Here is a 22,449-nt window from a genome sequence, read left to right as displayed (position 1 = left end):
ACTGCTCATCCAGGAAGGACGTGAAGCCCGTACGAACCGTATCTCCTGGACCCTTGTTTATAGGATCGTGTGGAACAGACCACAGGATTCATGTCTTAGAAGCGGCCGCCCTCCTCTCCTCTCTGCAGCAGGCAGGCTGGCCCATTCCGACCCGCGGCTCGGGTGCTTTTGTAACATTCACAGGATGTCTGGGAAGGTCACAATTAATAACAGAAGCACAGGGCATCGCCCTCTCACTGGTGGGATACGTTGCCTGGGAGACTGTCTCGCACAGAACAAGATCATTTTTTTATATGGAAATAAACAGAAGAATGTTTTTAAAGGACATAACCCCTATACTCCTCTCAAAGAAGCACCCTGCCCATTATTATAAATATTTTATTACTGTGCACACATCCTAACTACTTCTCACGGCCAGAGCCGCGACGGTGATTTATTTCCATTTTGTTCTTCCATGGGCTGTGCTAAGGCTCTGACACAGAGTCTTGTGCCCTGGAGGATGCACACTTGCACAAAGAGCTGATTTGCAGACCGGAGGATTATTCGGAAATGTTTCCAAGCAAATTTGTTTTGGCATGGGTCTTTAATTTCTGAAAACTTTGATATTCACAGGCCTTGGATAGTGCACCCTCATTTTAGGACTCCCTTGATTTAAACCCCTACAAACACAGATGCCCTCCTTCCCAGCACTCGACTCTCCCAACATATCACAGAAAATCCTTTTAACAGCGGTAATCCCACAAAATGGAGAAATGTGCAGTCCCCGACGGGGACTTGTAACATCAGAGGGGTTTCATTATTAAGCCCCATGCCCCGAGCCTGGTTCTGCAGGCTGACTTTTAAAGTCCTTACTTGGCAGCTGGAGCCTGAGGAACCTTTTCTGTGTGCTCAAGAAAAGAAAGAGGCGGCCGAAAAGACAAGCATGTGAAGGGCCGGGTGGAGGGCAAGGCAATGATTTTCATTAGCTGATGAGCATGGGACAAGAGTGACAGCTGAAGTGAGGGCCCAGGAGCGGGCAGGAGACCTGGGTGGGGGGGTGGGTGGCCAGCTAGTTTTCTAGAGGGATCTGGGAACCGCCCAGAGCCCACAGGTGCCCCTGTGCCAGGTCTCTTGTTGGAAGGGGGAGGACACTTGGAGGCAGAGTGACCAGAGAGACCCCGAGTGCCGACTCCAGCCCTCCAGCCCCTGTGGGCCCCTAGGGGTCACACTTAAACCCCTTCAGGTGGATAATGGCCTAGCTTATGTTTAGAGGACAATTCACATGCTTGAGGAAGACTTGAGAATAGCAGGAAGTGTTGGTGATTGGCTAATTATACGTACATGTGGATAAAGGTGTAATAAATGAATGGATGATTACATAAATATATACTGGAAGGAATGGTCCTCCACATGCAAAGATAACGGAGCTAAAAAAGCTATACCTTCATAACTTCTTACATTTGTCTAAGAAATTACATTTAGCCCCCTGAGACCTTTGTCCACCCATATTTTCTGGTCACACGCTCAGAATGGGTGCCAGAGGCCTGGCATTGGGAGGAAGGGAGTGGCGGACACCCGCTGGGGAGGCTGGGGAGGGACACGCAGTGCATGTTGGTGAACAAACGCGTCCGTGGCTGCACGGTCTGTTGGAAGTGATTTCATAATTACCCTCTGAGACTGCTTTTCTTTTTCCTGCTTGCTACTGTGTCAACAAACCACTGCAATGATCACATCTGGTGCAATTTCAAAATTAGCAGTAGTTTTGGCAAAAGGGACTCCTCGTCCCTTAAACCCAGCCAAGATCTGGGAGAGCCCTCTCGACATCCTTAGAAGCCTGACCACCCTCACAAGGCAGAGAAAACAAAGCGGCCACAACGTGGGGCCACATATGGCCTGCAGAAGAGTGAGCTCGGCCTGCACTGTGGTCCAAAACGGGCCGACTTCATTTCTGACATTTAAAAGCTGTGAGATCACAGGTAAAGAGGTAGGTTTTTAAAACATTTCTTTGAAACACTAGAGGGCCTGGCAATACTGAACAACGTGCTAGCCAGCATGGGAACGACTGGCTAATGATTAAATCGGTTGCACTACTGTTAGTTAAAAGTTATTACAGTAAATAATGTGTGCCCCTGGATTCATGATGGAAAGCACACCCTGACCCCGACTCATCACGTCCCCCTTCAATCTCCTACCAAATGTCACCATCGGTGCGGGGCTCTGGTGTGCACATGCTAGGCCGGAAATGCAGACGCTCTCTGCAAGGCCACCCCCAGCGAAACAGAGCCCTGACTTCGTGACGACAGCCTCGAGCCGGCCAAGCACAGGCTACTCGCCTGAGGATGTACCCGCGCAGCACCCCGTTGTGCTCCGTCTCTGGGGGCGGCTGCCACTGGACCATGATGGACTGATTGGTACGCCCGCTGGCCACGATATTCTTCGGGGGAGCGCTGGGCGGCTCTTCGGGTAACACCAACCTAGACATAAGATATGGGCAGGGAGAGACAGATCGGCATCCGAAACAAAGGGTCCCCACCTGCATTCTCTGTCTCACTGAATCTGGAGCCCAACTACTTTAGAAAATTGAGGGATGAACCGAGCAAAGCACACGGCTGATCCTGCTAGCATGACAGGCAGGAAGCGGGGACAGCGAAGGCAACGTAATGGAAAACCGGCTAGGCAAGCACCAGGGCAGGCGCAGGAGGTGACCTGACTCTGTCTGAAGGAGCGGCACCTCCGCCCGGGAAGGGATCGCAAGCCCGAGCGGGCCAGTCTGCAGGCCCACAGCCCGAGACTCCTTCCACGTTGCTTTTCCTTTGGCTCTTTCGACATTTCTCACATCACACTCCCACATTCTGAAAAAAGTCATTGAGGGCTCAATCATGCCATGATTCGGGCCCCGCGAACGCTCAGGCGGGTTGGGGAGGGCACGCAGGAATGCGTGGATGGGAGGAAGCCATTTTCGCAGGTCACATCTGAATGGGCTTCCACAGCAGCCGCCCCAGGGCCGGGGGAGCGGCAGGGCCACTCGGGGATGCGACGAGCCCGGCCCGGTGTTTACTTGTCCCAACAGCGGCACCAGCTCCCTTCGTGCTGGTGGCCGGGGTAGACAGAGGGCGCAGAAACACCGTCGGCTGTGTGCTGCATGTATGCAGAGGCCTATGCGATCTGGGACGATCTGTGTCGGCCCCTCCAGGGCACCACGGAAGTCTAAGAAACTTCCCTCAGAGCGATTAGGGAGAACCCCGCTAGGCCAACACACGAGGGACTGTGTTTCTCTCTTGGTTACAGTAATTCCTGCCCACGTTGTGGCCAACGTCGCTAAGGGGGCAGGGTGGTTACTTGGATCTATTTCCTCCTCCTAACTGGACATTCCGTCTTGTTTTCAGGCCCGAGCTGCCCCTCATCACCACGGAGGGCCGCGCGCTCACACACCTGCTCGTCTCTGCGCTGTACTGACCCTTGCCCACTTGATTCACGGCACACACCCTGAACTGATAGGTGCGAGCTGGAGTCAGGCCGCGCACGGTGACGCCTGTCATCTCGGGGCCGACGTTTGACAGATGCACTTTCCACGGAGAGTCTGGAAGAATGAGCAAAGTGAAATCAGAACCATACGAGCACACGTCTGAATGATAACAAGTGAAGGCGAAACGCGTCCCCATAAAGTTCTCTCATCTGCTTTCCTGGGCAGAGAGAGCAGACAGCCCCGTGTGACAGAAGTGGAAACCAAGGCTCGTGGCCACATGGCTAACAGCCGGTAGCCTGTGGGCCTGGCGTGAAACTCGGGGGCCCACTCCAAGCCCAGCGTACCTCCCGTCGTCCCCCATGCTGCTGTCAACAAGTGAAGGGATTTTTTTGCTCAACCTGCATGTGGCAGTTTAAACGCAACCAAAATATTCCTCGCTCCTGCGCTCTCTGTCAGCTCACACGGTTAGGCAGATTGCAGATTTGTCTCCCAGAAAAGGATGCCGCACATGTCACCAAATGATAAATAAAAACTATATTCATTAACATTTTAATAAAAGAGGAAATGAGCATGATAAAGACAGATGGGCTGTGCATTTTGCAACCCATCTGCGTGGCGGCCCATTACAGCACCGCACCCCTGAGTGGCTTTGGCTGGAGGGAGGCGTAATGAAATTCGCAGCGAGTTTAGGATATCTTTGCACCCAGCCCGCGGGCAGGTGCGCAAGAGCGACTCCGTCAGCCAAATGGGCCCTCGCCTGGACGGCTTCAGGGGATTCTGCTGGGCTCCTACACCTTTGTAGGATTTTTTTTTTTTTTTAACAGAGTTTAAACACGCTTTTTGGCCCCATCATTTCACAGAATGATGCCCCGGAATAAACAAGACCTGGCAGCGAATTTGAACACCCACTGTCGCCTCTCATTTGGAATCGTCAGGACGCCAGAACTGCATTTTCAAGTTATCAGTGAAGTGAAATGGGGAGGTCAGAGAGGGGGCTTCTTGCGGAAATCAAATTGTTTGTCTTGTTCCTTGGAAGTTCCTTGTTCCCTCCCTCTCACCCACACCGGAGATGGTCAGAGAGGCGAGGCATGATTTCCGTGACGGCGTCAGACGAGGCTCACGTTGCCGACACCGCGGGCTGTGGGCATGCTCCACACACAGCAGAAGAACCCAAGGACATGACGCTCAGGACTCACAAGCCCGTGCCGGGAGCGCATCGGGAATGCACGCTGGGTCCTTGGGAGTCACCACGAAGTAGCTACAAACCGCTTCACAACGAAATGAGGCTCTCGAGGGCAGCTCGCGTGGACGCTCACAGGGAGCTGTCTACTGCTAAGCTGGAGTTAGCTGATCCCCCAGCAAAAAAGTTACGCTGCTCTGCAGCACGAAGCCAGTTGGGCTACAAAGGCTGAATCTTTTTTAATTATTTCAAATAAAGCTGCTTCCAAAAATGGCTTTCTGGGAACGCGGTCCTCACCACCAGCTGGGCATTTCAGTGTTCTTGGCCTTTGATTCTCGGTGATATAGGTAATCTACGCTTGATGAAGGTCCCCCTCTCTTTGTGTTTCCTTAAAACTGCCACGTGTGCATCCCCAGTTAACTCCAGAAGACCTCACACCAATTTGCCTTTTTGCTTTGGGAGTCTGAGACCCTTCTAGAAGCACCAAATGGCTCGTGGTGATCCGGTTCGCTAAGCAGGCTCCTGTACAGAAAACAGCCATTTGTCCACACGGCCCGTGGAAGAGGCTTCTGTCGCATCCACGTAACTGGACTTGATTGGGGAGCAGGGCCCGTCCCTGCCAAGTCACAGTCCAGTGGAGATAGTTTTCATTCTGAAGACAACACACACAAGTGTCCACGGCTGGCCACCATTCTTTCACGTACAGGTGTCTATTTCTGTTTGAGTTTCTTCTGTAAAAAGGGTGGGGGGGGGGGGCAAGTCAAAACCACAGTGAGACCCACCTCCCACCCAGGGGACGGCCACTCTACAGAAAGCAGAGAATGGCCTGGGTGGGTGAGGACGGAGAGAGGCTGGGACCCGTGTGCTGATGGTGGGATGCGGAATCGTGCACCTGCTGGGGAAGACAGTATGGAGGCTCCTCTAAAGACTAAAAACAGAACTGCCTTTTGGTGCAGCTGTTCCACTTCAAAATATAAACCCCAAAGAGCTGAAAGGAGGGGCTCGAAGAGCTATTTGTTATGAGCCCATCTTCACAGTAGTATTCACAACAACCAAAAGGTGGGAGCAGCCGTAGTGTCCGTGGATGGATGGATGGATGGATGGATGGACCAAACGTGGTCTCTCCGTGCACTGAAATACTATTTAGCCTTGATAAAAGAAAGAAAGAAAGAAAGAAAGAAAGAAAGAAAAAAGAAAGAAAGAAAGGAAGGAAGGAAGGAAGAAAGAAAAGCAATTCAAACACACACTCTAACACAGTTAAGCCTTGAAAATAAGGCAGTCACGACAGACACACAGTGTAGGATTCCACCTATATGAGGTCCCTGGAGGAGTCAGATTCGCAGACACAAGGTCGAACAGCAGCTGCCAGGGGTGGAGGGAGGGGGAGACGGGGAGTCCCGTTTAATGGGTACAGGGTTCCAGTTTTTCCAGATGAAAACAATTCTGGAGATTGGCGGTACAATTGAGTGTACTTTAACACCACTGAATTGTGCGTTTAAAACTGGTTAAGACAGCAGATTTTAGGTTATGCATATATTACTGCAATTAAACATTTGTTTAAATGGTAAAAAAAAAAATGGGGGAATAACACAACTCCCAAGACAGTCATGGTGCAGAAGAGACGCGCACTGATGCCTCCAGCACAAAGCCTGGCCAGCGGTGGATCCCAGTGCTGGACATCCGGTCCCCCTCCCACCGTCCCCTTCACCCCTCCCACCTTCCCCTCCCTGTCCTGTGCCCCCAACGACCAGCCTGGCAGGGCTGGGCTCTTTCTTACTCATGGGACGATTCCCCTGTTCTTCTCATGGGGGCAGCTCTAGGCCACCTCTCTGTCTGGACCCTGCAGCAACCCTTGCCTCTGTGTCCTGAGTCACAAGGCTCCACACCTGGGCAGACCTTCCCTTTGGAAACTTCCTCCCGGACTGCTCTAATTCGAGAGTGCCGCCTACTCGAATTAGAGCGGCACCTGACTGACACGGTGCTCGATAAAACGTCCTTTCTCTCCTTCTTCTTTTTCTGTAGAGCCTGTCAGTAAGCGGACGGCTCACCTGCTCGGTCAGGTAAACCGTATGGTGCAAGTTCAGAAGGGGGCAGAGTCAGAAGGATGGTGGGGGAGCCCGCGGACTGAGACGGTGAGTGTCGGCATGGGGGCCGGGGCAGGGGCACCCGCTGCCTTGCCCGCCCAGGTGCCTTCCCTCCCAGATTCTGCCCCGTGGGATCTGCTCCTTCACTCGGAGTATAAACAACTCCTCAAAGTGTGTAACCCCATCCGGGGGATCTGCTGATGATAGGCAACAGGGCCTATTAGTCTGCCCTGTACCCTGGGGTCCCGCTCAGTCTGCGGGCTGCATCTACAGAACTCTTTATTTATTCTTTTCCTCCTTCCTACTAGAAGATAAAAGGTCTGGCAGGAAGAGAGATTAAACCGAGCACTAATACAAATGAACCTGATCCATCTCACAGGCACTCTGATTTGTACCAAAAAAAAAAAAAAAAAGTAGTTTGGGAAGGATTTGCTCATTCACAACCCTCTGAGCTGCAAGCTTGCCGAGACTGTTAAAATTTAAATAGCAGGTCTGCTCCTGACAATCCATAAGCAAAATCCCTTTAAAAGGTTCTCCTCCAGGTCCTCAGAAAAAAGTACTACAAGATGCTGTCGGAGGGGCTGGAATGTAGAGGAGTCTTTTGATAAAGGAAACCATCCCATAAAAGTTACAATAGCTTTTTCCTCCCCTTCAGGGACGCCTCCTGCCCTCTGATCTAGAAGCCTAAGGAATTTCAGTCTTCTCCAGTCGGGCTATGAAACAAACCTCTGCTCCACAAAGAGCGTCACTGATCTTCCTGTTACCTTCAAGTGCCCAGAACCCCCGAGGAGGTCACCGCTCCTTCGCCCTGTCTACTGGTCAAAAAGCTGGTGGCTTTCGACCTTCACAAAGGTACTGGGAGCTTTCTCCAATAAAAAAGAGCATTATCATGTTCTCAATCAAAGGTATCTTAGGAAGGGAAATGCTTTTTCAAAGAAAAATTCAAATGCCACAAGAACCATTATTATTAATGCCCGAGGTCTATATGGCCGCTGGCGGTCTGGAAGCGTGTTTGCATCTGTAGGCACATGGATCTTCTTGGGGAGAAGGCATCATCTCCTCTCTGACAGATGAGGAAACCAAGACTCAGGGACACAGAAACAACTCCTCCCAAACCTTACAGGCTGTCACTTCCCAGACGTGGGGACGGATCAAACACCACTAAAGGCAGAGGAGCTGGGCTTCCAGCATCTCCTTGTGAGTGAGTGGGAAGTACCCAGCAAATGCCCAGGCACCCCTGACACACACACACACACACACACACACACACACACACACACACACACACTCTCTCTCTCTCTCTCTCTCTCTCTCTCTCTCTGTCTCTCTCTCAAAGAGAACACACAAAGCCAAAATCCGAATGCAAATTCACTCCAGTCTCTGGGCAATAAAGGAGATGCAGGAACGCATTAAATGACACCACACGGAAGCCATCAGCCAAGCCCCGGACTTGGGACATTCTATAGGACAGACGCCCTGGCCTCTGTACCAGGCAAGGGCAGGGGAAAGGGGGGTGAGGCTCTTGTTGATGAAGCAATGGACAGACCTCATTTGGATCTGGATTTGGATTCAAAAGAATCAACTGTGAAAAGTCATTAAAAAAAAAGAAAGCATTTGAAGATGACAAAAGGAAATGAAAATACATCCCATGCTCATGGATTAGAAGAACAAATGCTGTTAAAATGTCGGTACTACCCAAAGCAATCTATACATTTAATGCAATTCCACCAGCACTTTTCACAGAGCTAGAACAAACAATCCTAAAATTTGTATGGAACCACAGAAGACCCCGAACAGCTGAAGCAATCTTGAAAAAGAAGAGCAAAGCTGGAGGCATCACATTTCTGGAACTCAAGGTATATGACGAACCTGTAGTGATCAAGACAGTACGGTCCCGGCAGAAAAATAGACACAAAGATCAATAGGACGGAATAGAAAACCCAGAAATGAACCCACAACTCTATGGTCAACTGATCTTTGACAAAGCAGGAAAGGACATCCAAAGGAAAAAAGACGGTCTCTTCAACAAACGGTGCTGGGAAAACTGGACACAACATGCAGAAGAATCAAAGTGGACCACTTTCTCACACCATACACAAAAATAAACTCAAAATGGAGTAAGGACCTAAATGTGAGACATTTAACCACTATTTAACCACTAAAATTCTAAAGGAGAACAGAGGCAACAACCTCTTTGACCTCGGCCGCAGCAACTTTTTACTCAACACGTCTCTGGAGGCAAGGGAAACAAAAGCAAAAATGAACTACTGGGACCTCATCAAAATAAAAAACTTCTGCACTGCAAAGGAAACAATCAGCAAAACTAAAAGGCAACCGATGGAATGGGAGAAGATATTTGCAAAAGACATATCTGATAAAGGGTTAGCATCCAAAATCTATAAAGAACTTACAAAACTCAACACAGAAAAAACCCAGTTTGAAAATGGGCGGAAGACATGAATAGACATTTTTCCAAAGAAGACATCCAGATGGCTAAACAGACACATGAAAAGATGCTCAACATCACTCATCATCACGGAAATACAAATCAAAACGACAATGAGATACCACCTGACACATGTCAGAATGGCTAAAATTAACAACTCAGGCAACAACAGATATTGGCGAGGATGCGGACAAAGAGGAACCCTGTTACTCTGTCAGTGGGTAAGCAAACTGGTGCAGCCACTCTGGAGAACAGTATGGAGGTTCCTCAAAAAGTTAAGAATAGGACTATCCTATGGTCCAGCAATTGCACTACTAGGTATTTATCCAAAGGATACAAAAACACTGATTCAAAGAGATATATGCACCCCAATGTTTACAGCAGCACTATCTATAATAGCCAGATTATGTAAAGAGCCCAAGTGTCCATCAACTGATGAACAGAAAAAGAAGATGTGGTTTATATATACAATGGAATACTACTTGGCAATGAAAAAGAAGGAAATCCTGCCATTTGCAATGGCATGGATGGAGTTAGAGAGCATAATGCTAAGTGAAACAAGTCAGTCAGAGACAAATACCAAATGACTGCACTCACATTGTGGAATTTAAGAAACAAAATAAAAAAACCTAGAGCGGGGGAGAGAAAAACCAAGAAACAGACTCTTAACTATAGAGAAAAAAACAAGGGTTGATGGAGGGAGGAGAGTGAGTGGGTGATGGGCTAGATGGGTGACGGGGATTGTGGAAGGCACTGGTGATGAACACCAGGTATTACGTGTAAGTGATGAATCACTAAATTCTACACCTGAAAATAATATTACACTTTATGTTAATGAACCGGAATTTAAAGAAAGACATTTAAAAAAAGCAACTAGAGACATTTAAATATGGACTGAGTATAAGATGATATTAAGGATTACCACTAATCTTGTTGGGTGTGATGTCCTTTACTTGAGCTATGTAGTGAATCACTTAAGGTTGAAATGACATAACGTCTGGGATTGTCTTAAAAATCCTCTAGCAAAACAAACAAACAAGGTGGGGACTTGATGAAACAAATACGGTAATATGCAAATGGTACTGACAGTGAACACATGAACGAATATCCTGGACCTTTGTGTATACGTAGCACTTTTCATAATAAGAAGTTCCTAGAAAGTGACTGTTTTGTCACAACATTGCCAGCACTGAGCACTGGGACCGTATTAAGTCAGACATTTGGTAGATGAAATATGTGATTTCACTGATGCTTTGCCTTGTAGTGTTTCATATTATGAGAATGCGCGTTCTTGCATTAAAACAACTTCCCCTAGGTCACAGAGCAAGTTAAGTGGAAGAATTAAGATGCAAATTTTATTCTTTTCTTAATTCGAATTCCAGTGCTCTTTTGGCTGCAACAGTCTGAGTATTGTGTCTCCTAAAATATAAGCTTCAGGTTAGAATAAGAATGGCTACCCTTTCAAGGAGCCGCCCACAGGATGAACTCCACCAGAATCCGTTTTGCTCATTGGTAGATCCTGGGCACTACAAGAGTGCCCCACGTGAAGCAGGAACCCAATAAATATTCGTTCAGTGAAAGCACCTGCCACGTCCCGGGCACTCTGGGTAACCGTGTCACACACTGAACCTTCATAGTAACCTCATGGCATTTATGATCATCCTCTTGCTCATGCAAGGAAAGGTGGCACTGACCCACGGATCACGATCTGGTCCTTCCACCGTGGGGGCAACTCCCAGACGGAGGCAACTTTGTTCTTTTGATGTCTCTCTACTGGTCATAATGAGTGTTAAAGCTCGCAAGTCAAGGGCTTGGTCACAGAGGTGACCCAGAAGCAGAGCTATGCTCCTGGCCCAAAGCCTTCGAGGGTTCAGTCATGTGGCTCTCCTTCCCCACACAGGGCTGTTTAGACACTAAGTGGAAGTTCTCTGGGCTTCTTGGTAAGGTACCGCACTCTCGGGGCGGGCGCTTGGATGACGCTGTACTTCCCGGTGCTTAAAGCTTTAGCCTCTCCAGCACCCACAGCGATAAGGTGCGTTGATGCCCCTCCCCACCACGTGAAGGGAAAGGAATGGCACTTTGCTTCGTGCTCTTCCTTCCGGAACCCCAAAATGCTGGTCTAGTCATCAGAAAAATATCCACAAATCCCAACCTGGTGATGTCCTACAAAACACCTGAGCATCAGTCCTCAAGGCTGTGAAGGTCGTCACAAGTCTGAGAAACTGTCCTGCTAAGAGGAGGCTAAGGAGACACAGCGGCTAAATGTGGTGTGGTGGCCTGGACGGGGTCCAGGGACAGAAGAAAGACATTCGTGAAAAACTGAAGGAATCCTGAATAAAGCACGGACTTTAGGTAATGATAATACGTCAACATTCGTTCATGGATTGTGAGGCAGGTACCACACAGATGCAAGATGTCATAATAGGGGAAACAGGGTATGGGGCTTTTGGAAATTCTCTGTCTTCACAATAATTCTGGAAACCTAAAACTCCTCTAAAATAAATCGCAAGAGAAGAAAAGGCCTGTCAGAGAGTTGGTGAGAACCAGGAAGGAGAGGGCAAGCTGTGGCCCACAGCGCAGGACTCACGTGGGAAGGCCCTGTGTGGTGTGAAGAAGACAGCCGTGTGTGTGAGTTCACACGGGGAGGCCCGGATGGCGGACTCAGAGCCTTTGCTGCACAGAGTTTCAGGCCACCGTGATCGTTCCCGACGCTGGAGCCCTGGAGGACGGGCCGTCCCAGATGTGGCTCACTGGCACCTCTCAGTGTCTGGGGGGCCTGCTGGCTTTGGGGGTTGGTGACAACATGGGGCCAGGTCCCCCACAGCTGTAAACAGTCATCACTGAATGTGCGCAGGGTAGGAGGCTAGCGTCAGCTCTGGGAGTCGGAAGGACGGAGGGACCTTGGGCTCGGCCCGCACCTGCACTGGCCCTGCCCAAGGCCCGCAGAAGCCCTTTAGGTTTTGAATAGATTACCATAACAAGGGCTCCAAAATTACTGAGCCATACAAATCCTGAGACCACCCAGGGAACCGTATGCCCGGGGAAGTAATACAAAAAGGTGGAAAAAAATACGTACATATAAAATATGTACTATGTTAATTATATATAAATTATATATATGTGTATAAATTATGTATATAATTACATATGCATATATAAATTATACATATATAATTATATATGTTATATACACACATAAATTATTTATATAATTATACATACATATATGACACAATTATATACAAATTATATGTACATATATAAGTTATACATAAATTATATATGTATATATAAATTATAATTATATACGCATATATGAATTATATATATAATTACATATAAATTGTGTATATAAATTATTTATATATAAAAAACACATCATAGAAAGTACGAATTCATTAACGAAAATCTGTAAAAGAGAATAAGAGCAGAAAATAAAACAAAATAGGCATAGATCCATTCTACAGTCTTTTAAAACTGTTTTCAAGATTTTTTGAGTGCTTTGTGCAATTATTTTCAAGCTTCTCGGAGAGCAGTCCGCCCTACGTGTCGGCGTCCAGCTCACTGAGCTGCGGGATTGAGTGTGGCGGGACGGCTACCGTTTGCTCCCCTACGTTGAAGTTCCCGCCGTCCCGTGAGAGAAGCGTGGTTTCTGGGCCTAGCCCGGGCCCAGTGAGCTGGCACCCCAGGCCCCTCTCCCACTCAGGAGGCAAGCATGCCCGGCGTCAAGCAGCGGTTTCTCTCGGCCTATTCAAAGGTCCTGTGGACACCGGGAGAGAGGCAGGAATGCTAACTAGTCCTGCAAAGGTCAGAAGATCCTTGTGCGGGGCTCTGGTTAGAACTGGTCGCCAGAACGGCAACACTCGAATCAGAGGGGATGCCGCAGCGGCCCGTTTGTGTCAGGTGGTGGAGAATCTTCAGCATGGACACTCTGGAAAGGACACGACCAGGTCCTCGGGACAGACGGGACTCCACCGAGGCGGCACACATCTAGCACAGGTGTCAAAGAACGCTGTGGCTCGGGCCTGCTGTGGCGACCCCGGGAGATAAGGCTGAGGCCTCGGGAGGGCCGGCCATGATCCGCCAGGTTGGCCGGGGCCGAAAGACACAGACCTGAGTCAGGGAACTTCACTAGACCGGGACAGGGCGGGAAGCAGGCGGCTGCTGCCCAGCCAGGACGAAACCCCAAGGAGCAGACAGGTGAAGTACGGTGTGGTTCCCCACCTGGGGAGGGTTCCGTGGCAGACGTCCCCTGAGAAACAAGCAAGTGTGTGGGGCTGGATGGGAAAAAATGCACCGAGTTTGGCCTTCGAAGTTAAGAACAAAAGCACTGAGCATTTGCGAAGTAAATGAATCTCCCTCCCTCATGAGGGAACATGGCTAAGGCAATGACAGGAAAGGCTTTGGGACCTTACATGGTTCACATCTGAGGGACTGGCGCCTGTGAACTGTGGGTAAGACCCCAAATGTGCCTGAGGCTCGGGTCCACAAGGGGACACACACTCCCGGCGAGGGCCTGAACTGGAGAAGCCACTTGCTTCGGAGAGGTGGAAAGAAGCCAGGAAGGCTGGAAGCAGGGATTGGACAAACCCAGAAGCGTAGGGGGAACCGAGCTGCGGGCAGGAGCCATACCGTGACGGTGGCAGTGCACCCCCCACGACGGACAGCTCAAACCCTGGCTGGCCGGTGACAGGGTGGAACTGGGGGGCCCTCTCCGCATAAAAGGGGCCCCCAGCTTTAGGGAAGACACATCCTAGGGCCACTGGTATTCTGCACTGAGTGGTCACAAGGGGCAGACCTGTGCATCAATTTGCATCGGTGTGGGACAGGCTTGGGAAGGGCCCCCCACGAGGTGAGCAGAGGCTGTGGGAGCCTCTGTGGGCTCCCTGCCCACCTCCACATCTTGCGGAGTACAGAGAGAGAGAACCCCCAAGCCCTCCACCTCAGCCCCTCTCTGGGCCTATGACACAGCAGGATAACAAAGATCAGTAAATATCTGGGACACTGGGACAGTAAAATCCTGCATGGATTTTAAAATGGGAGCAAATGCCCTTAACGCGAGGTTCCGTATGCAAAAGCCCAAAGAAAAATGAGCTGAGCCATAAAATACTTCCTAACAACTCTGAGATTGTTAGAAAATACCTGTATGAGCTACGTTTAGAAGACGGCATTCAAACGATTTGAAGCACAGAGAACAAAGTCTCAGCAACTTGGGCAAGCAAAACGGCACAAAGCCATCGGCTTTTAAGTGCGTCATCGCAAGCGGGGATGAAGATGTTCGACATACTGTGTAGTGACAGTCGGGAGCGGCTTCCACACGGAAGCAAATGAGCTCGTGGGGAGCAGTGCGCAAGACAGCTGCCCGGCCCTGCCTGAAAAGACTCTGTGGCCACAGAAGAAAGAGCTGAGCCACACGGCCTCGAGATCCTCTCTGCGGAGGAAAAAGGACCCTTTCCGTCTCTCCTAACGATGCCGGGAAGGGGCTCGGGAGAGGCCCCGGGCCCCAGAGAATGCCCTCCAAAAGCTAGCTTCCGACCAGCTGTGGACGTGAGGTGCCCCACTCAAGAAAGCAGTGGCCACTAGAACGTTCTCTACTCGAGAAAAGACACGCCGCCTGTGGGAAATCGCCACCTCAACCCCAAAGCATCATCTCAAACCCAGCACGCTCCGGCCAGGCTGGCCGATCATCCCCCCAGACTGACGCCTCAGTGTGGGCTTGCAGCCCTCCGGCCCAGACCCGGGGTTCCCGGCCGCCCTTGGCCCTCTTCCTTCCAGGGAACTCAGCCATCAGTTCAGAAAAAGCAACCTCCCTGCTCTCTCCTTCCGCCTCTGAACCTCACACCACCACAGCCAGGTCCATCCACCAGCTTCTAGATGTGCCCACACGGCGTCGCTCAATGACTTTGCATGGCTCTCGATGGTTTAGGACTTTGGTCTGGCATCACTTGGTCCCTCTGTGTGCGGGCGTGTGTGTGTGTGTGTGTGTGTGTGTGTGTGTGCGCGTGCGCACACGTGTGCAGTCTGCTTTTATTTTTTTTAAGTTTACTTATTTATTTTGAGAGAGAGAGCATGAACAGGGACAAGCCAGAGAAAGAGAGAGAGAGAATCTGAAGCAGGCTCCACACAGAGCCTGAGGTGGGGCTCAAACTCACAAACTGAGATCATGACCCGAGCCCAAACCAAGAGTCAGACGCTTAACCCACTGAACCGCCCAGGTGCCCCTGGAGGTCTGCTGCCTTTAAAGAAGATTTAAACATCATTAAGTGAAAATACACATAAAATTGGATATAAAATAAAAACACAAATCCAAAATCACGAAGGAGGGGAAGACAGAGGGATGTTGGGAGCACCCGGGATGACTCAGGTATCCAGCTAAGCACTCAGTTTAGCTTCGGGCTTCCTGGAGGCCAAAGGAAAAAGCACCGCGCTGGATGGCAGAGTTTGAAAAGAAAGCTGCGGAATTGCTCAGGAGAAACAGACATGTCTTCACGGCAGAGACGCCGGCCGCAGGGACGACTCTGCCCGAGACCCAGCGAGAGAGGCGGAGACCCGGATGTGTTCTTCCAACCTCATGTTTCTTCTGGCACGTTTTTAGCAAAGAGCAAGTACGGTATTAACTTGAGGGAGACAGTGTTCCTTTCCAAGTTAAGGAAAAATACATTAACTTCAACCTTGAGGCTCAGGCACCTCATGTGGTGATGGTGACCAAGTTCCCCACCGCGTCACCTCTGAAAGGCGCATAGAAGACGGTCCTCCGGGAATCTGTGTCAGGGCCGTGGAGCTGCGGGATGCTCGTGTGTGGAAGGTGTAGGGCGTTGCTAAGTGGAATGTTAGTATTTTAGGGATAATTTGCTTAGAAAGAATACATTTCCATAAAAATTTAAAAAATCAGAAGAACCACGAATGGGAGGAGGAATGTATTAAACGATGAAAAACTTGTTTCAAATCAATATCATATTCATTTCTACGAATTTCAGGAACAGGCCAATCCAACGTATGGAGGAGGAGGGCTGCCGAGTGCCTGCCCTTGCCGGAGAAAGACTGTGGAGAAGGGTCAGGAGGGAACCTCCCGGTCTGCGGAAACATTTCGTATCCCATTTGCGGTACGAGCTATGTGCTGTGTATGTATTTGTAAAACTCGCTTAAGATCTCTGCATTTCATGATATGTAAATTATGCATCAATAAGCAACCAAAAGTCAATATCATGTATAACAATAAAACCCTGGTAGATATTCCACTGAGATCAGAGAGTGAAAGAGAGGCACTACTGTGCTGATTATTCTTTCAAATTATTCTAACCCTGTAAGTTTTATTTTATTTTTAATTTAATTTTATTTCAGAGAGAGAAAGGGAGAGAGCATGAGTGGGGGAGAGGGGCAGAGGGAGATAATATCTCAAGCAGGATCCACCCTCTGTGCAGAGCACAAGGCAGGGCTCGATCCCACGACCCAGGGATCATGACCTGAGGTGAAATCCAGAGTCGGATGCTCAGCTGACCGAGCCACCCAGGCGCCCCTACCCTGTGAGATTATTTTTTTAAAAAACAGGAAACAATAAGTTTCTATTACTTGGAGAAGATATGATTGCCTACCTTGAGAACAAAGAGGACCGGTTGGAAAATCTTTAGAATAATAAGAGAATATGGAAAGCGGCTGGATGGAGAACAAACACTGGAACCAGGGCCGTAGCCACGGCCCAAAATTTAGAACCAGCTGCCAGACAGAATAGAAAGGAGATCCCATTCTCAGTAGCAGTAAGACGGAATCTTAGGATGACCTCAACAAAAAAGTGTCAAACCAGTGGGTGCAAACCTGCCAACTTCCCTCGACGATTCAAAAAAAGAGCTAATGCAACGGAGAAGCATGTTATTTTATGGATGGGAAGACAGAATCTCCAAGAAGTCAGTTCTCATCAAACTTCTCATAAGCTTAATGTCACTAAAAAGTCAATGGGACTATTTTTGAAACCTGACAAAATAATTCCGATTTTTTTTTAAAGAAAAATAAACAGGCAATAAGAACTAGCAAAAATCTGATAAGATGAAAGAACTTTGCTTTATCAGCAATTAATACACATTTTGGAACTAAAACAACTAAAATATAAACCAGGTCAAAAACCAGATGATGAATCGATGATCCAAATAAACCCCCCTAAACAGACTTTTATATAAACAGGGCCTCTTAATACATAAAAAGGGACACATTCATAAATAAATGGATTATTCAATGAACTGTGTTGGGAAGATGAGGGTCATTTGGAAAAAATAAAAATTCTAAGTTCAAACTTACATCTAAGTTCAGATGAGTTTTTAAGAGTTAAATGTGTGAAAAAGTAAAGGTTTAAAAATCAGATGAGAGGAGCCTGGATGGCTCAGTCGATTAAGCATCCGACTTGAGCTCAGGTCATGATCTCACAGTCCATGAGTTCGAGCCCCGCATCGGGCTCTGTGCTGACAGCTCGGAGCCTGGAGCCTGCTTCGGATTCTGTGTCTCCCTCTCTCTCTGCCCCTAACCCACTCGCACTCTGTCTCTCTCTCAAAAATAAATAAACATTAAAAAAAATTTTTAAAAACCCAGATGAGAACTTATAGAACATGTATTTTATGCTTACAAGTGTTGAAGTATCCAAACATAAAAGCAGCGAAATAAATCGTAAACGAAAATACCAATAGATTTAACTATATAAAAACCAAATACTTCTGGATGTCAAAAAGTAATACACAAAAATCAAGAGTAAAAAGTAAATTGAAAAAATACGTGTCACAGATGACAGGAAAAAAACCCTAAGGCTTTGATACAAAAATAGAGGAAAAGAAATTGACAGATCATAGAGACAAAGCACAAAAAAGCCAAGGAACTTGGAAAAATGCGTTCAGGAGGATCAGTAATCAAAGGATAGTGCGAAGTAAAAATCCTCTGAATGAAAACATAGGAGAATATCTTTGTAAACTGGGGAGGAGGAAAAGTATTCTTTAGTGTTTCCTTCTGGATATTTTCATGTGCTGATGTCCTGCCTTTGCTGGAGACCTAAGGGCCTGGTTTGCCTATTGGGGGATTCGATATGGCTGCTAGTGCTACTTGGAGCAGGAGACTGGGGACAGCATCACCCACCCCCAGGGGGAGACCTGGGACACCACCCCCACAGAGGGGGAGAACCGGGAACAGCACACCCCCCAGATGAGGAGATCTGGGAATAGGGCCCCCGGAGAGGACACCTGGGGGCAGCTCCCCTCCCAGAGGAAGAGACAGGGGGCACCGCTTGGAGGAAATGCTACAAGGGAGTTGACCTGAGACAGAAGGTAGGAATGGGGAGAGAATTCCAGACAGGCTGAGCGAGGGGCAGCGGCACCGGGAATCAGGCGTGTTCAGGGGTCTATGAGCCACACCTTGTCGCTCAAGCATAATCAGCGAAGTGAGTGGCTGGAGGTAAACCTGGAGAGGCAGGTGGCAGGCGGACGGAAACAGTGCTGGATACCACGCTCATCGGCTGAGAATCTAGACTTTAAGCGATGAAATCTCTACATAGGAAAGAGGGCTGGCTATCTGGCTAGAAGATGGGCTCGGGACTAGTGTCTGAGCTGTCTGGAGCCCTACGCGCTCTGGGGGCCCTGAAGCAGATTACGGAGGCACACGAGGCTCACGCGCAGCCCTGCCGTGGCGCCTCCTCTGAGGGGCCACAGGGTTTCGAGCGGGGAAAGGCCTTCGCTGGGGCACACGGGTGTTTGGAAGGCTCCCGCTGGCGTCTCGGTGAGGGTGGGCCTGAGGAGGCGACGTGGAAGGACTCAGGTGATGGGGAGGCAGCCAGTCGGGGCAGAGGTGGCGGGAACGGAGAAGGGTCACGGGCTGGACAGACACGAGGTCAAACGACAGAAGTTACTGAAGATTTGTGGAGGACGGGGGACGGTCTGTGTTTCTAACGTGGAGAAGAAGCTACTTGGGGGAAATGTGATGAGTTCTAGTATGACAGTTTGAGTCTGCTGAGCCCGTGGGTCAGCTGGGCATGAGTGTCTGGGGCCCAGGGCCGAGGTCAAGGTCATGAACACGTATTAGGGCGGCAGCTTGGGGGCGACAGGTGAGCCATGGCGGCACGGGGGTCACTGCGGGGGGCGGAGGGGTGGGCACAGGTAAAGACCTGTGGGCTGAGCAAGCAAAGCAGAGAGTGCCAGCATTTGCGGGGAGGAAAGGAAAACGTGGGCGGGATGGCCCGAGAGATGGAAGGATAAGGGTTAAGAACCAAGAGGGGGGCGGGAGTCGAGCCAAGGGAGCCAAGTGCTGTGTGTGGAGGGGGGGGTCCAGAGCACAGGTGCACCGCCTTTCAGGACGACCACGACCACGACCAACCGCCGCCTGTCTTTCAGGACAGCGATGTTATAGCTTCCATGGGAAGAGCGGCTGGTGTCAATGAGAGATGAGGGGGTGTCTCTCCGGTGAGGAGGGAAAAGCCCGGAGGGAAGCAGAGCTGGAAGAGAGAGGGTGGACAGGCATTAAGTCCCGGAGGACCTGGGGCAGAGGGGCCAAGGGCGTGTGTGGAGGGCAGGAGTTCAACTCGCAAGGGACTGTAGTGATTGCTTTCACTCTGTGCTTGAAGTAATTTCTCAATTTTTTAAAGATTTATTTATTTATTTTCAATGTTTATTCTTGAGAGAGAGAGAGAGAGAGACACAATGCGAGCAGGGGAGGAGGAGGGGAGGGGCAGAGAGAGAGGGAGACACAGAACCCGAAGCAGGCTCCAGGCTCTGAGCTGTCGGCATAGAGCCCGATGTGGGGCTTGAACTCAGGAACCACAAAATCCAGACCTGAGCTGAAGTTGGACGCTTAACTGACTGAGCCACCCAGGTGCCCCATTTTCTAAATTTCTTTTAAAGAGAGAGAGAGAGCATGTGAGTGGGGGAGAGGGGCAGAGGGAGAGAGAGAGGGGGAGAGAGAGGGGGGAAGAGGGAGAAAGAGAGGGGGGAGAAGGAGAGAGGGGGAGAAGAAGAGAGAGGGGGAGAAGGAGAGAGAGGGGGAGAGAGGTAGAGAGGGGGACAGAGGGGGAGGGGGGAGAGAGGGGGAGGGGGGAGAGGGGGAGAGAGAGAGGGAGAGAGAAGGGGGAGGGGGAGGGGGAGAGAGAGGGAGAGAGAGAAAGAGAAAGAGAAAGAGAAAGAGAAAGGGAGGGGGAGAGAGAGAGAGAAATTGAAAGAATCTTAAGCAGGCTCCATGCTTAGCATGGAGCCTCACGTGGGGCTGAATCCCACGACTGCAATCACGACCTGAGCCTAAATTAAGAGTTGGATGATCAACCGACTGAGGATCGACTCCGTCTGATCCTCGAGCTGAGCCACCCAGGCGCCCCAGTTTCTAAATTCTTACCAGTGAGCATGCCTAAGTTTAATAATCCGAGTTACAAAGTTATTTAATATTTTAATTAACTTCAAATATTTTAAGGCGTGATGGCCAAACCGTAACTACAAATACCCACGTCTGTTAAAAAACTGAGAGAAGAACTCAGTGGAACGACATAACCTGGATTTTTTGTATAAGTGGGTTTGTCACCCGCAACTACGTGCCGGGGGACACGAGCTAAAGCTGGGAAAAATTCACGGGAAAGGGACCATCTCTCCAGGTGGTGAAAGACCTCAAGTATTGTATTCGAGCCGTGGAAGGAGGGCCTTCGTCCAGTCCCGCTCACGGAACACACGAAGGGCTCAGCTTGGGGCACAGACTAAGCCAAGTGCCGCCTCTCCCAAATACCCGGGTTATCACGGAAGCTCACGGAAACCCTTGCAGGGCTCTCATCCAAATACCAAACGAACACATCCTAAAGGTTCTGGGTAGCTCATTAATTCACGAAGGAGCCAGTAAGATGCTACCAATGTATCAAGAGGGAGTTCAAACGGCGCACCTGTGTCAACAATCAGCAACGCCGAAATGAATTCACAAACAGGTGCGAGCTCGGTGGGTCACTATCTCTAGGGCCACAACTAGTGACTCCAAGAACCACTGATAACCAGACGCGATGTATTTGCATTTCTATGGACAAGGATGATTTGCATTACTTACGTTTTCTCCGCGGCCTAGGGAGCTGTAACACAGCTAGAAAGCAATGAAAGGTGCCGGCCTCTACGGAGTCAGAGAGCCCCGCAGCCTGCTGCAGGAGCTGCGTGGTAATCTGTGTTTGATCTGTCTCCGAGTCCACTTCAAAGCCTCGCGCAGGGCCTTCCGGCGCTGTCCCGCCTTATCGTCATAATCTCAAAGAAAGATTACTCTTGATCCAATTCAACGAGCACTTAAGAGACTGGGCCAAGCGCTCTTGCTGTTCCCTGCAATTCTCCACCAGTTTACGGGGTCCGTGCTATCAAGCCGCAAGAATCCCTGTGCCCTCGTAACGCAGGCCCCCCAGGCTCCCTTGTCTCCCACTAGACCCCATGTGTTCTCAGCACCCTCCTCCCCCAGTCATGTACCTCGAACTGGGTCTTGGGACACTGCTGCCCTCCTTGAGCCCCGGCTCGGCAAGGAGACGTATCAAACTCTGCAGAGCGAGGCGATCCACAGGACGCCCGTGAGGGCCCAACACGCTCTCCGTACGGGGTTTCAACTCCAGGCAAATGCACGGACAAAGGCTCAGCTTAAGCTCCAGAGTTCTGCTCCATAGAAGCTCTGGAGAGACCTCTTGAAACGGCTGGCATGTGGTGAGAGCAGGTGCTGCAAGGGGCCTGCCCCCCCCCTGCCTCCACTAACCAGGCCAGTCTGGCCCCTGCAGGAGGCCGGGTTTCCAGGAGAACGGCATCCCAATCAGCCTGCCAGGGGAAGCTGGCTGCAGACGGTGTCCCAAGTAGCCGGATGGATGGACTGCTGGATGGAGTCATTTAGAATCGCCCACTTGCACAGCGTGGGGTGTAGGCCAAATATAATTTCCATTTTACCGTATTGCTGCTAAGCTGTTCTTTCTGACCATAATTAGCTAGCCTGTTCGGCTGTTTCTTTTTTTTTTTAAATTTTTTTTTTTTTTTTTTTTTTTTTAAATTTTTTTTTTTTTTTTTTTCAACGTTTATTTATTTTTGGGACAGAGAGAGACAGAGCATGAACGGGGGAGGGGCAGAGAGAGGGAGACACAGAATCGGAAACAGGCTCCAGGCTCTGAGCCATCAGCCCAGAGCCCGACGCGGGGCTCGAACTCACAGACCGCGAGATCGTGACCTGGCTGAAGTCGGACGCTTAACCGACTGCGCCACCCAGGCGCCCCCTGTTCGGCTGTTTCTTAAGGACACCGCTTCCTAATAAAAATCCAAACCAGATCCTTGGCCCAGGGGACAGT

General features: G+C 49.8%; 1 protein-coding gene across 2 annotated transcripts in view; it reads right to left on the bottom strand.

Moving 5' to 3' along the window:
* SDK1 (sidekick cell adhesion molecule 1) overlaps positions 1–22,449 on the bottom strand; it is a 597,942-nt gene that overhangs the window by 180,024 nt on the left and 395,469 nt on the right. For both annotated transcript variants that reach the window (XM_047838939.1, XM_047838940.1), the window contains exons 15-16: positions 3,412–3,559; positions 2,313–2,453 (exon numbers count right to left, since the gene is read on the bottom strand). In XM_047838939.1, coding sequence (XP_047694895.1) covers positions 2,313–2,453; positions 3,412–3,559 — 289 coding nt within the window. The remainder of the gene's footprint in view (positions 1–2,312; positions 2,454–3,411; positions 3,560–22,449) is intronic.

The sequence above is a fragment of the Prionailurus viverrinus genome, chromosome E3 (assembly GCF_022837055.1).
Source record: "Prionailurus viverrinus isolate Anna chromosome E3, UM_Priviv_1.0, whole genome shotgun sequence".
In the NCBI taxonomy this organism is placed as follows: Eukaryota; Metazoa; Chordata; class Mammalia; order Carnivora; family Felidae; genus Prionailurus; species Prionailurus viverrinus.
The sequence above is the reverse complement of the archived record's forward strand: the minus strand, read 5'-3'. Positions and strand labels throughout refer to the sequence as shown.